Source organism: Hyla sarda, chromosome 3 (genome assembly GCF_029499605.1).
Source record: "Hyla sarda isolate aHylSar1 chromosome 3, aHylSar1.hap1, whole genome shotgun sequence".
In the NCBI taxonomy this organism is placed as follows: domain Eukaryota; kingdom Metazoa; phylum Chordata; class Amphibia; order Anura; family Hylidae; genus Hyla; species Hyla sarda.
In genome coordinates, this window is record NC_079191.1 from 447,822,962 (window position 1) to 447,837,296 (window position 14,335).

Here is a 14,335-nt window from a genome sequence, read left to right on the forward strand (position 1 = left end):
CTGAAGATATATATTATACAGTGGATTATATTACTCTATATTATACTGAAGATATATATTATACAGTGGATTATATTACTCTATATTATACTGAAGATATATTATACAGTGGATTATATTACACTATATTATACTGAAGATATATTATACAGTGGATTATATTACTCTATATTATACTGAAGATATATATTATACAGTGGATTATATTACTCTATATTATACAGTGGATTATATTACTCTATATTATACTGAAGATATATATTATAGAGTGGATTATATTACTCTATATTATACTGAAGATATATATTATACAGTGGATTATATTACACTATATTATACTGAAGATATATTATACAGTGGATTATATTACACTATATTATACTGAAGATATATTATACAGTGGATTATATTACACTATATTATACTGAAGATATATATTATACAGTGGATTATATTACACTATATAATACTGAAGATATATATTATACAGTGGATTATATTACACTATATTATACTGAAGATATATATTATACAGTGGATTATATTACACTATATAATACTGAAGATATATTATACAGTGGATTATATTACACTATATTATACTGAAGATATATTATACAGTGGATTATATTACACTATATTATACTGAAGATATATTATACAGTGGATTATATTACACTATATTATACTGAAGATGTCACCAAAGGTAAATATAACCCTACATATATAGTAGGTAAAGGTATGTGATTGTAATTATAACACCAAAAAGAGAACCATACCACAGAATAAACAGCAAGATAATAGAATATACAAAATCAACTTTATTAATACAATTTAGTGATAAATTTTTTTTTTTTTTAGATATTAAAATTTGAAAAAAAGAATAAATAGGCACTGTGGACATACAAAGATATAGGACAATGGTAGGACACAAATACATCAAAATATGCAAATATAAGGAATAAATGCCACAATAGCTGGTAGGATACAAGGGTGATGCCTGCCAAAAATATGCAATAAAGGGTGCCAAACCATACCTACACCTGAACCCCAATGATCGTTTCGCTGTTATGCCGCTTCTTCAGGGGGCGTGACTAACCTGAGAGAGTCTGTAACCTTTATATCCTGCCCTAACCAATGGGATCCTCAGTATTATGATCGGCATCTATATACTCCAATTGTAGCATAGCCCGTAGTTAACACACAGGTGCTACCACTAACCTCACTTCCTATTGTGCATGTGAGCACATATCTCCGTGGCGTGCTTTCCAGTGGATTATATTACATTATATTATACTGAAGATATATATTATACAGTGGATTATGTTACACTATATTATACTGAAGATATATATTATACAGTGGATTATATTACACTATATAATACTGAAGATATATATTATACAGTGGATTATATTATACTATATTATACTGAAGATATATATTATACAGTGGATTATATTACTCTATATTATACTGAAGATATATATTATACAGTGGATTATGTTACACTATATTATACTGAAGATATATATTATACAGTGGATTATATTACACTATATAATACTGAAGATATATATTATACAGTGGATTATATTATACTATATTATACTGAAGATATATATTATACAGTGGATTATATTACACTATATTATATTGAAGATATATATTATACTGTGGATTATATTACACTATCATATACTGAAGATATATTATACTGAAGATATATATTATACAGTGGATTATATTACACTATATTATACTGAAGATATATTATACAGTGGATTATATTACACTATATTATACTGAAGATATATATTATACAGTGGATTATATTACACTATATTATACTGAAGATATATATTATACGGTGGATTATATTACACTATATTATATTGAAGATATATATTATACTGTGGATTATATTACACTATCATATACTGAAGATATATTATACTGAAGATATATATTATACAGTGGATTATATTACACTATATTATACTGAAGATATATTATACAGTGGATTATATTACACTATATTATACTGAAGATATATATTATACAGTGGATTATATTACACTATATTATATTGAAGATATATATTATACTGTGGATTATATTACACTATCATATACTGAAGATATATTATACTGAAGATATATATTATACAGTGGATTATATTACACTATATTATACTGAAGATATATTATACAGTAGATTATATTATATCATACAGTATATTACATTATATTACATATACAAAGTGGATTATATTCCAGAAAAAAACACCTAGGGGGATGACAGCTGAGATATTGCCCATCAAACAACAAATCCACTGTAGCATGGTGCAATAAATGTAGCTTTTATTTATAAATACTTAAATATGCAAATTTAGTACAAGGAAATAATGGTCAAAAATTAATATTTTAAAAGCGAGCAATGGTTCAAGACCTATACCTAATAAGGATACAGGAATATATGATAAAGAAAATACCAGAAACATGAGGCTAAAGTGTTACATATCAATGAAACCCCAGTGCAAGGTACAAGATAAAGGAAACCATGTACAACTTAAAAGCATCCCAACGTGTTTCACCTGCATGGTGCCGGGATTATCAGGGGACAGGAACTGGGGATAATAATTTAAAAAGAGCAACTGATGATCATGGCCCAGAATATGACAATGACCATAAATTAAGGACCATAAAAAGGACAAGGTGATAATTAGCAGGTCGATAATAGAGCCACTTACTGCTACCCACCCGAAGCCAAAGATCATCATCAATTATGGACCTGGTTATTATCACCTTGTCTTTTTATGGTCCTTAATTTCTGGTCATTGTCATTCTGGGCCATGATCATCAGTTTTTGTTTTTTTAATTATTGACCCCAGTTTCTGTCCTCTGATGATCCTGGCACCATATGGGTGAAGCACGTTGGGACGCTTTTGAGTTGTACATGGATTATTTTACCTCATACCTTGCACTGGGTTTCATTGGTATTGACTAAAAACTTTAGCCCTGTAATTCAGGTATTGTCTTTATTATTAGAAATACAAAGTGGTACGTGCAGCTCACAAGACCTAAGTGTGAGGTAAACTGATACATGACACAAATACGCGACCAGTAAAGACAAAGTACAACTAAATAAAAAAAGGGAAATATCAGTCCTAAAAACTCCGAAAACCCATAAAAAGGGATTTTAACACAATGGTGTCCAATGAAGGGTAAATTAAGAAGAATGTTACTGGTTAAAGAATTGTCTAAGTTTTGCTACTAAGAAGACACCATTTACATTACATTGTTACAAGAAGTCCTCCCTACTGAGACATAGTGTACGCCCACTTAGGCAGAAGATTAACCCTTTATGGCAGAAGTTCACTGACTGGTGGTGCTCACTGGTAAAAGTACAGTCCATGCATAATGTATTCCATAAGAAATGAAAACCAGGGCACTCACCCACGTCAGATCATCTTCTTTATTCCAAAGTATACAAAATAGACATCCGTGCTCACAAAGGACCGGAACAAACAACGGCGGGGGTAGCTCCACCGGGCGACAGTTGCTGTTTCCCGCTATGAACAGCGCTTCAGCTGACCCCTTGAGGTTATGGTTTATCGCTATGAACAGCGCTTCAGCTGACCCCTTGAGGTTGTTGTTTGGCACTATTAACAGCGCTTCAGCTGACCCCTTGAGGTTGTTGTTTGGCGATATGAACAGCGCTTCAGCTGACCCCTTGAGGTTGCGGTTTCGCACTACGAACAGCACTTCAGCTACTCCCTTGATGCGGTTTCGCACTATGAACAGCGCTTCAGCTGACCCCTTGAGGTTGCGGTTTCGCGCTATGAACAGTGCTTCAGCTGACCCCTTGAGGTTGCGGTTTTCGCACTATGAACAGCGCTTCAGCTGACTCCTTGAGGTTGCGGTTTCGCACTATGAACGGCGTTTCAGCTGAAGGGCTGTTCATAGCGAGAGATGGCAACCATCGTCCAGCAGAGCTACCCCCACCGTTGCTTGTTCCTGTCCATCTGGAATAAAGAAGATGGAAGATCTGACCTGGGTGCCCTAGATTTAATTTCTTATGGAATATATTTACAATACATTGTCATTCTGCACCATTTCATACAACACCCGTCCACCGATTCATGAATCCAGTATAACTCCCCATTCTTATTTGTATTTTCATTTATTATGATATATTTTTAGTGTTTTACATATTCTTTACATTCTCTATCCTGTATCCTGAGCTTTATGTGTAGGTCTTGGGTCATTTCTTTTGAAGGGTTATTTATTTACATCTTATAATATGCCATTTTCTGTATTATATTACACTAATATTATATTATATCGTATGGAATTTGAGTACACTATATGATATATTCGATCTATTACATCATCCAGTATATTTTATATTGCAGTTTATAATTATTGTTCAGTGTTTATGATTCCGTAACTTGTGACATCACTCTCAGGTTTTAACGCCAATGCGGTCGCCCGTATCTTCTACAAGCTGATGCTCAGACTGGGATTTAGCGAGTTTTACCTGCAGGGAGGAGACTGGGGGAGTCTGATCACCACAACCTTGTCACAGATGAAGCCGGAGTAAGTCACTGAACAGTGCCTCCTCCTCCTCTGGGAGTTGTAGTACCATCACTCAGTGTTGACTAAGCTAAGAGAATCTACACATGGCCATTCCTTCCTACGAGAGACATGACACCACAAAGGGAGTCTGTAGTGGACCGATGGGTTAGAGGGGTCTCTGGGATCTGGAGGGGACAAAGAAATAGGGAGGAGAAAGGGCTATAGAAGTCTGGAGGAGGACAAAGGAATCTAGAGGAGGAGGGCAGAGGAGTCTGGAAGAGGACAGAGGAGTCTGGAGGATACAGAGGAGTCTGGAAGAGGAAAGGGGAGTCTGGAGGAGGACAGATGAGTCTAGAGGGGTATGGGGAAGGAGACAGAGGAGTCTAGAGGAGGACAGAGGAGTCTGGAAGAGAGGACAGAGGAGTCTGGAGGAGGACAGATAAGTCTTGAGGGGTATGGAGAGGGATACAGAGGAGTTTTGAGAAGACAGAGGGGTCTAGAGGAGGACAGAGGAGTCTGGAGAATGACAGGGGGGCCTAGAAGAGAGGACAGAGGAGTCAAGAGGGAATAGAGGGGTCTGGATGGGGATAGAGGTGTTTGTAGGAGGAGAATAGAGGAATTTGGATGAAGAGGACAGTGAGGTCTGAAGGAGGACAGAGGGGTCTAGAGAAGGGGACAGAGGGGTCTGGAAGCAGCTTACTTCTCTCTATTAAAAAGACATGTATGCTCAGACAAATATTCATGCATATAGAAGAGGAACATTCAGACATTTATCTTTGAGCAGCCTTACACCTGTACTGTGTGTGCAGCCTTACATCTGTACTGTGTGTGCAGCCTTACACCTGTACTGTGTGTGCAGCCTTACACCTGTACTGTGTGTGCAGCCTTACACCTGTACTGTGTGTGTGTGCAGCCTTACATCTGTACTGTGTGTGCAGCCTTACACCTGTACTGTGTGTGCAGCCTTACATCTCTACTGTGTGTGCGCAGTTACATCTCTACTGTGTGTGCGCAGCCTTACATCTGTACTGTGTGTGTGCAGCCTTACATCTGTACTGTGTGTGTGCGCAGCCTTACATCTGTACTGTGTTTGCCCAGCCTTACATCTGTACTGTGTGTGTGCGCAGCCTTACATCTGTACTGTGTGTGTGCAGCCTTACATCTGTACTGTGTGTGTGTGCAGCCTTACATCTGTACTGTGTGTGCAGCCTTACATCTGTACTGTGTGTGTGCAGCCTTACATCTGTACTGTGTGTGTGCAGCCTTACATCTCTACTGTGTGTGCGCAGCCTTACATCTGTACTGTGTGTGTGCAGCCTTACATCTGTACTGTGTGTGTGTGCGCAGCCTTACATCTGTACTGTGTTTGCCCAGCCTTACATCTGTACTGTGTGTGTGCGCAGCCTTACATCTGTACTGTGTGTGTGCGCAGCCTTACATCTGTACTGTGTGTGCAGCCTTACATCTGTACTGTGTGTGCAGCCTTACATCTGTACTGTGTGTGTGCGCAGCCTTACATCTGTACTGTGTGTGTGCAGCCTTACATCTGTACTGTGTGTGTGTGCAGCCTTACATCTGTACTGTGTGTGTGCAGCCTTACATCTGTACTGTGTGTGTGCAGCCTTACATCTGTACTGTGTGTGTGTGCAGCCTTACATCTGTACTGTGTGTGTGCAGCCTTACATCTGTACTGTGTGTGTGCAGCCTTACATCTGTACTGTGTGTGTGCAGCCTTACATCTGTACTGTGTGTGCAGCCTTACATCTGTACTGTGTGTGTGCGCAGCCTTACATCTGTACTGTGTGTGTGCAGCCTTACATCTGTACTGTGTGTGTGCGCAGCCTTACACCTGTACTGTGTGTGCGCAGCCTTACATCTGTACTGTGTGTGTGCGCAGCCTTACACCTGTACTGTGTGTGTGCAGCCTTACATCTGTACTGTGTGTGTGTGCAGCCTTACATCTGTACTGTGTGTGCAGCCTTACATCTGTACTGTGTGTGTGCAGCCTTACATCTGTACTGTGTGCGCAGCCTTACATCTGTACTGTGTGTGTGTGCAGCCTTACATCTGTACTGTGTGTGTGTGCAGCCTTACATCTGTTCTGTGTGTGTGTGCAGCCTTACATCTGTACTGTGTGTGCAGCCTTACATCTGTACTGTGTGTGTGTGTGTGCAGCCTTACATCTGTACTGTGTGTGTGCGCAGCCTTACATCTGTACTGTGTGTGTGTGTGTGTGTGCAGCCTTACATCTGTACTGTGTGTGTGTGCAGCCTTACATCTGTACTGTGTGTGTGTGCAGCCTTACATCTGTACTGTGTGTGTGCAGCCTTACACCTGTACTGTGTGTGTGCACAGCCTTACACCTGTACTGTGTGTGTGCGCAGCCTTACACCTGTACTGTGTGTGTGTGCAGCCTTACACCTGTACTGTGTGTGCAGCCTTACATCTGTACTGTGTGTGTGTGCAGCCTTACATCTGTACTGTGTGTGTGCAGCCTTACATCTGTACTGTGTGTGTGTGTGCAGCCTTACATCTGTACTGTGTGTGTGCAGCCTTACATCTGTACTGTGTGTGTGTGTGCAGCCTTACATCTGTACTGTGTGTGCAGCCTTACATCTGTACTGTGTGTGCAGCCTTACATCTGTACTGTGTGTGCAGCCTTACATCTGTACTGTGTGTGTGTGCAGCCTTACATCTGTACTGTGTGTGCAGCCTTACATCTGTACTGTGTGTGCAGCCTTACATCTGTACTGTGTGTGCAGCCTTACATCTGTACTGTGTGTGCACAGCCTTACATCTGTACTGTGTGTGCAGCCTTACATCTGTACTGTGTGTGTGCAGCCTTACATCTGTACTGTGTGTGCAGCCTTACACCTGTACTGTGTGTGCAGCCTTACACCTGTACTGTGTGTGTGCGCAGCCTTACATCTGTACTGTGTGTGTGCGCAGCCTTACATCTGTACTGTGTGTGTGTGTGCAGCCTTACATCTGTACTGTGTGTGTGCCCAGCCTTACATCTGTACTGTGTGTGTGCAGCCTTACATCTGTACTGTGTGTGTGCAGCCTTACATCTGTACTGTGTGTGTGAACCCTTACATCTATACTGTGTGTGTGCGCAGCCTTACATCTGTACTGTGTGTGTGTGTGCAGCCTTTCATCTGTACTGTGTGTGCAGCCTTACATCTGTACTGTGTGTGTGCAGCCTTACATCTGTACTGTGTGTGCAGCCTTACATCTGTACTGTGTGTGTGTGTGCAGCCTTTCATCTGTACTGTGTGTGCAGCCTTACACCTATACTGTGTGTGTGCAGCCTTACATCTGTACTGTGTGTGTGTGTGCAGCCTTACATCTGTACTGTGTGTGTGCAGCCTTACATCTGTACTGTGTGTGTGTGCAGCTTTACATCTGTACTGTGTGTGCAGCCTTACATCTGTACTGTGTGTGCAGCCTTACATCTGTACTGTGTGCCCAGCCTTACATCTGTACTGTGTGTGCAGCCTTACATCTGTACTGTGTGTGTGCAGCCTTACATCTGTACTGTGTGTGTGTGCAGCCTTACACCTGTACTGTGTGTGTGCAGCCTTACATCTGTACTGTGTGTGTGCAGCCTTACATCTGTACTGTGTGTGTGCAGCCTTACATCTGTACTGTGTGTACGCAGCCTTACATCTGTACTGTGTGTGCGCAGCCTTACATCTGTACTGTGTGTGTGCGCAGCCTTAAATCTGTACTGTGTGTGTGCAGCCTTACACCTATACTGTGTGTGTGCGCAGCCTTACATCTGTACTGTGTGTGTGCGCAGCCTTACATCTGTACTGTGTGTGCGCAGCCTTACATCTGTACTGTGTGTGCGCAGCCTTACATCTGTACTGTGTGTGTGTGCAGCCTTACACCTGTACTGTGTGTGTGTGCAGCCTTAAATCTGTACTGTGTGTGTGTGTGCAGCCTTACATCTGTACTGTGTGTGTGTGTGCAGCCTTACATCTGTACTGTGTGTGCGCAGCCTTACATCTGTACTGTGTGTGTGTGCGCAGCCTTACATCTGTACTGTGTGTGCCCAGTCTTACATCTGTACTGTGTGTGCGCAGCCTTACATCTGTACTGTGTGTGTGTGCGCAGCCTTACATCTGTACTGTGTGTGTGTGCAGCCTTACATCTGTACTGTGTGTGTGTGCGCAGCCTTACATCTGTACTGTGTGTGTGTGCAGCCTTACATCTGTACTGTGTGTGTGCAGCCTTACATCTGTACTGTGTATGTGCAGCCTTACATCTGTACTGTGTGTGCGCAGCCTTACATCTGTACTGTGTGTGTGCGCAGCCTTACATCTGTACTGTGTGTGTGCAGCCTTACATCTGTACTGTGTGTGTGTGTGCAGCCTTACATCTGTACTGTGTGTGTGTGTGTGTGCAGCCTTACATCTGTACTGTGTGTGTGTGTGTGCAGCCTTACATCTGTACTGTGTGTGTGCAGCTTTACATCTGTACTGTGTGTGTGCAGCCTTACACCTGTACTGTGTGTGCGCAGCCTTACACCTGTACTGTGTGTGTGCACAGCCTTACACCTGTACTGTGTGTGTGCGCAGCCTTACACCTGTACTGTGTGTGTGTGCAGCCTTACACCTGTACTGTGTGTGCAGCCTTACACCTGTACTGTGTGTGTGCACAGCCTTACACCTGTACTGTGTGTGCAGCCTTACACCTGTACTGTGTGTGCAGCCTTACACCTGTACTGTGTGTGTGCACAGCCTTACACCTGTACTGTGTGTGTGCGCAGCCTTACACCTGTACTGTGTGTGTGTGCAGCCTTACACCTGTACTGTGTGTGTGCCCAGCCTTACATCTGTACTGTGTGTGTGCCCAGCCTTACATCTGTACTGTGTGTGTGTGCAGCCTTACATCTGTACTGTGTGTGTGCAGCTTTACATCTGTACTGTGTGTGTGCAGCCTTACACCTGTACTGTGTGTGCGCAGCCTTACACCTGTACTGTGTGTGTGCACAGCCTTACACCTGTACTGTGTGTGTGCGCAGCCTTACACCTGTACTGTGTGTGTGTGCAGCCTTACACCTGTACTGTGTGTGTGCCCAGCCTTACATCTGTACTGTGTGTGCAGCCTTACATCTGTACTGTGTGTGCCCAGCCTTACACCTGTACTGTGTGTGTGTGCAGCCTTACATCTGTACTGTGTGTGTGTGCAGCCTTACATCTGTACTGTGTGTGCGCAGCCTTACATCTGTACTGTGTGTGTGCAGCCTTACATCTGTACTGTGTGTGCGCAGCCTTACATCTGTACTGTGTGTGTGCAGCCTTACATCTGTACTGTGTGTGCAGCCTTACATCTGTACTGTGTGTGTGCGGCCTTACATCTGTACTGTGTGTGTGCGCAGCCTTACATCTGTACTGTGTGTGTGTGCAGCCTTACACCTGTACTGTGTGTGTGTGCAGCCTTACATCTGTACTGTGTGTGCGCAGCCTTACATCTGTACTGTGTGTGTAGCCTTACACCTGTACTGTGTGTGTGCAGCCTTACATCTGTATTGTGTGTGTGTGCAGCCTTACATCTGTACTGTGTGTGTGCAGCCTTACATCTGTACTGTGTGTGTGCGCAGCCTTACATCTGTACTGTGTGTGTGCGCAGCCTTACATCTGTACTGTGTGTGTGCGCAGCCTTACATCTGTACTGTGTGTGTGCGCAGCCTTACATCTGTACTGTGTGTGTGCAGCCTTACATCTGTACTGTGTGTGTGCAGCCTTACATCTGTACTGTGTGTGCAGCTTTACATCTGTACTGTGTGTGCAGCCTTACATCTGTACTGTGTGTGCAGCCTTACATCTGTACTGTGTGCCCAGCCTTACATCTGTACTGTGTGTGCAGCCTTACATCTGTACTGTGTGTGTGCAGCCTTACACCTGTACTGTGTGTGTGCAGCCTTACACCTGTACTGTGTGTGTGCAGCCTTACATCTGTACTGTGTGTGTGCAGCCTTACATCTGTACTGTGTGTGCGCAGCCTTACATCTGTACTGTGTGTGCGCAGCCTTACATCTGTACTGTGTGTGTGCGCAGCCTTAAATCTGTACTGTGTGTGTGCAGCCTTACACCTATACTGTGTGTGTGCGCAGCCTTACATCTGTACTGTGTGTGTGCGCAGCCTTACATCTGTACTGTGTGTGTGTGCGCAGCCTTACATCTGTACTGTGTGTGTGTGCAGCCTTACATCTGTACTGTGTGTGTGTGCGCAGCCTTACATCTGTACTGTGTGTGTGTGCAGCCTTACATCTGTACTGTGTGTGTGCAGCCTTACATCTGTACTGTGTATGTGCAGCCTTACATCTGTACTGTGTGTGTGTGCAGCCTTACATCTGTACTGTGTGTGTGTGCAGCCTTACATCTGTACTGTGTGTGCGCAGCCTTACATCTGTACTGTGTGTGTGCGCAGCCTTACATCTGTACTGTGTGTGTGCAGCCTTACATCTGTACTGTGTGTGTGTGTGCAGCCTTACATCTGTACTGTGTGTGTGTGTGTGTGCAGCCTTACATCTGTACTGTGTGTGTGTGTGTGCAGCCTTACATCTGTACTGTGTGTGTGCAGCTTTACATCTGTACTGTGTGTGTGCAGCCTTACACCTGTACTGTGTGTGCGCAGCCTTACACCTGTACTGTGTGTGTGCACAGCCTTACACCTGTACTGTGTGTGTGCGCAGCCTTACACCTGTACTGTGTGTGTGTGCAGCCTTACACCTGTACTGTGTGTGTGCCCAGCCTTACATCTGTACTGTGTGTGTGCCCAGCCTTACATCTGTACTGTGTGTGTGTGCAGCCTTACATCTGTACTGTGTGTGTGCAGCTTTACATCTGTACTGTGTGTGTGCAGCCTTACACCTGTACTGTGTGTGCGCAGCCTTACACCTGTACTGTGTGTGTGCACAGCCTTACACCTGTACTGTGTGTGTGCGCAGCCTTACACCTGTACTGTGTGTGTGTGCAGCCTTACACCTGTACTGTGTGTGTGCCCAGCCTTACATCTGTACTGTGTGTGTGCCCAGCCTTACATCTGTACTGTGTGTGCAGCCTTACATCTGTACTGTGTGTGCCCAGCCTTACACCTGTACTGTGTGTGTGTGCAGCCTTACATCTGTACTGTGTGTGTGTGCAGCCTTACATCTGTACTGTGTGTGCGCAGCCTTACATCTGTACTGTGTGTGTGCAGCCTTACATCTGTACTGTGTGTGCGCAGCCTTACATCTGTACTGTGTGTGTGCAGCCTTACATCTGTACTGTGTGTGCAGCCTTACATCTGTACTGTGTGTGTGCGGCCTTACATCTGTACTGTGTGTGTGCGCAGCCTTACATCTGTACTGTGTGTGTGTGCAGCCTTACACCTGTACTGTGTGTGTGTGCAGCCTTACATCTGTACTGTGTGTGCGCAGCCTTACATCTGTACTGTGTGTGTAGCCTTACACCTGTACTGTGTGTGTGCAGCCTTACATCTGTATTGTGTGTGTGTGCAGCCTTACATCTGTACTGTGTGTGTGCAGCCTTACATCTGTACTGTGTGTGTGCAGCCTTACATCTGTACTGTGTGTGTGCGCAGCCTTACATCTGTACTGTGTGTGTGCGCAGCCTTACATCTGTACTGTGTGTGTGCGCAGCCTTACATCTGTACTGTGTGTGTGCGCAGCCTTACATCTGTACTGTGTGTGTGCAGCCTTACATCTGTACTGTGTGTGTGCAGCCTTACATCTGTACTGTGTGTGTGCAGCCTTACATCTGTACTGTGTGTGCAGCCTTACATCTGTACTGTGTGTGTGCAGCCTTACATCTGTACTGTGTGTGTGTGTGCAGCCTTACATCTGTACTGTGTGTGCAGCCTTACATCTGTACTGTGTGTGTGCAGCCTTACATCTGTACTGTGTGTGTGTGTGCAGCCTTACATCTGTACTGTGTGTGCAGCCTTACATCTGTACTGTGTGTGTGCGCAGCCTTACACCTGTACTGTGTGTGCAGCCTTACACCTGTACTGTGTGTGTGCCCAGCCTTACACCTGTACTGTGTGTGTGCCCAGCCTTACACCTGTACTGTGTGTGTGCAGCCCTACATCTGTACTGTGTGTGTGCCCAGCCTTACATCTGTACTGTGTGTGCAGCCTTACATCTGTACTGTGTGTGTGCAGCCTTACATCTGTACTGTGTGTGTGTGCAGCCTTACATCTGTACTGTGTGTGTATGTGTGCAGCCTTACATCTGTACTGTGTGTGTATGTGTGCAGCCTTGCATCTGTACTGTGTGTGTGCACAGCCTTACATCTGTACTGTGTGTGTGCAGCCTTACATCTGTACTGTGTGTGTGCAGCCTTACATCTGTACTGTGTGTGTGTGCAGCCTTACATCTGTACTGTGTGTGTGCAGCCTTACATCTGTACTGTGTGTGTGCAGCCTTACATCTGTACTGTGTGTGTGTGCAGCCTTACATCTGTACTGTGTGTGTGCAGCCTTACATCTGTACTGTGTGTGCAGCCTTACATCTGTACTGTGTGTGCAGCCTTACATCTGTACTGTGTGTGCGCAGCCTTACATTTGTACTGTGTGTGTGCAGCCTTACATCTGTACTGTGTGTGTGCAGCCTTACATCTGTACTGTGTGTGTGCAGCCTTACATCTGTACTGTGTGTGCAGCTTTACATCTGTACTGTGTGTGTGTGCAGCCTTACATCTGTACTGTGTGTGTGCAGCCTTACATCTGTACTGTGTGTGCAGCCTTACATCTGTACTGTGTGTGCCCAGCCTTACACCTGTACTGTGTGTGTGCCCAGCCTTACACCTGTACTGTGTGTGTGCAGCCCTACCTCTGTACTGTGTGTGTGCCCAGCCTTACATCTGTACTGTGTGTGCAGCCTTACATCTGTACTGTGTGTGTGCAGCCTTACATCTGTACTGTGTGTGTGTGCAGCCTTACATCTGTACTGTGTGTGTGTGTGCAGCCTTACACCTGTACTGTGTGTGTGTGCAGCCTTACATCTGTACTGTGTGTGTATGTGTGCAGCCTTACATCTGTACTGTGTGTGTATGTGTGCAGCCTTGCATCTGTACTGTGTGTGTGCACAGCCTTACATCTGTACTGTGTGTGTGCAGCCTTACATCTGTACTGTGTGTGTGCAGCCTTACATCTGTACTGTGTGTGTGTGCAGCCTTACATCTGTACTGTGTGTGTGCAGCCTTACATCTGTACTGTGTGTGTGCAGCCTTACATCTGTACTGTGTGTGCAGCCTTACATCTGTACTGTGTGTGCGCAGCCTTACATTTGTACTGTGTGTGTGCAGCCTTACATCTGTACTGTGTGTGTGCAGCCTTACATCTGTACTGTGTGTGTGCAGCCTTACATCTGTACTGTGTGTGCAGCTTTACATCTGTACTGTGTGTGTGTGCAGCCTTACATCTGTACTGTGTGTGTGCAGCCTTACATCTGTACTGTGTGTGCAGCCTTACATCTGTACTGTGTGTGCAGCCTTACATCTGTACTGTGTGTGCAGCTTTACATCTGTACTGTGTGTGTGCAGCCTTACATCTATACTGTGTGTGTGCAGCCTTACACCTGTATTGTGTGTGTGCAGCCTTACATCTGTACTGTGTGTGTGCAGCCTTACACCTGTACTGTGTGTGTGCAGCCTTACACCTGTACTGTGTGTGTGCAGCCTTACACCTGTACTGTGTGTGTGCAGCCTTACACCTCTACTGTGTGTGTGCGCAGCCTTACATCT

The 14,335-nt window shown here is 44.2% G+C and overlaps 1 protein-coding gene across 2 annotated transcripts in view; it reads left to right on the top strand.

The window, feature by feature from the left end:
* Positions 1-14,335, top strand: part of LOC130363207 (epoxide hydrolase 1-like) — a 58,021-nt gene that overhangs the window by 26,767 nt on the left and 16,919 nt on the right. For both annotated transcript variants that reach the window (XM_056568678.1, XM_056568679.1), the window contains exon 6: positions 4,472-4,601. In XM_056568678.1, coding sequence (XP_056424653.1) covers positions 4,472-4,601 — 130 coding nt within the window. The remainder of the gene's footprint in view (positions 1-4,471; positions 4,602-14,335) is intronic.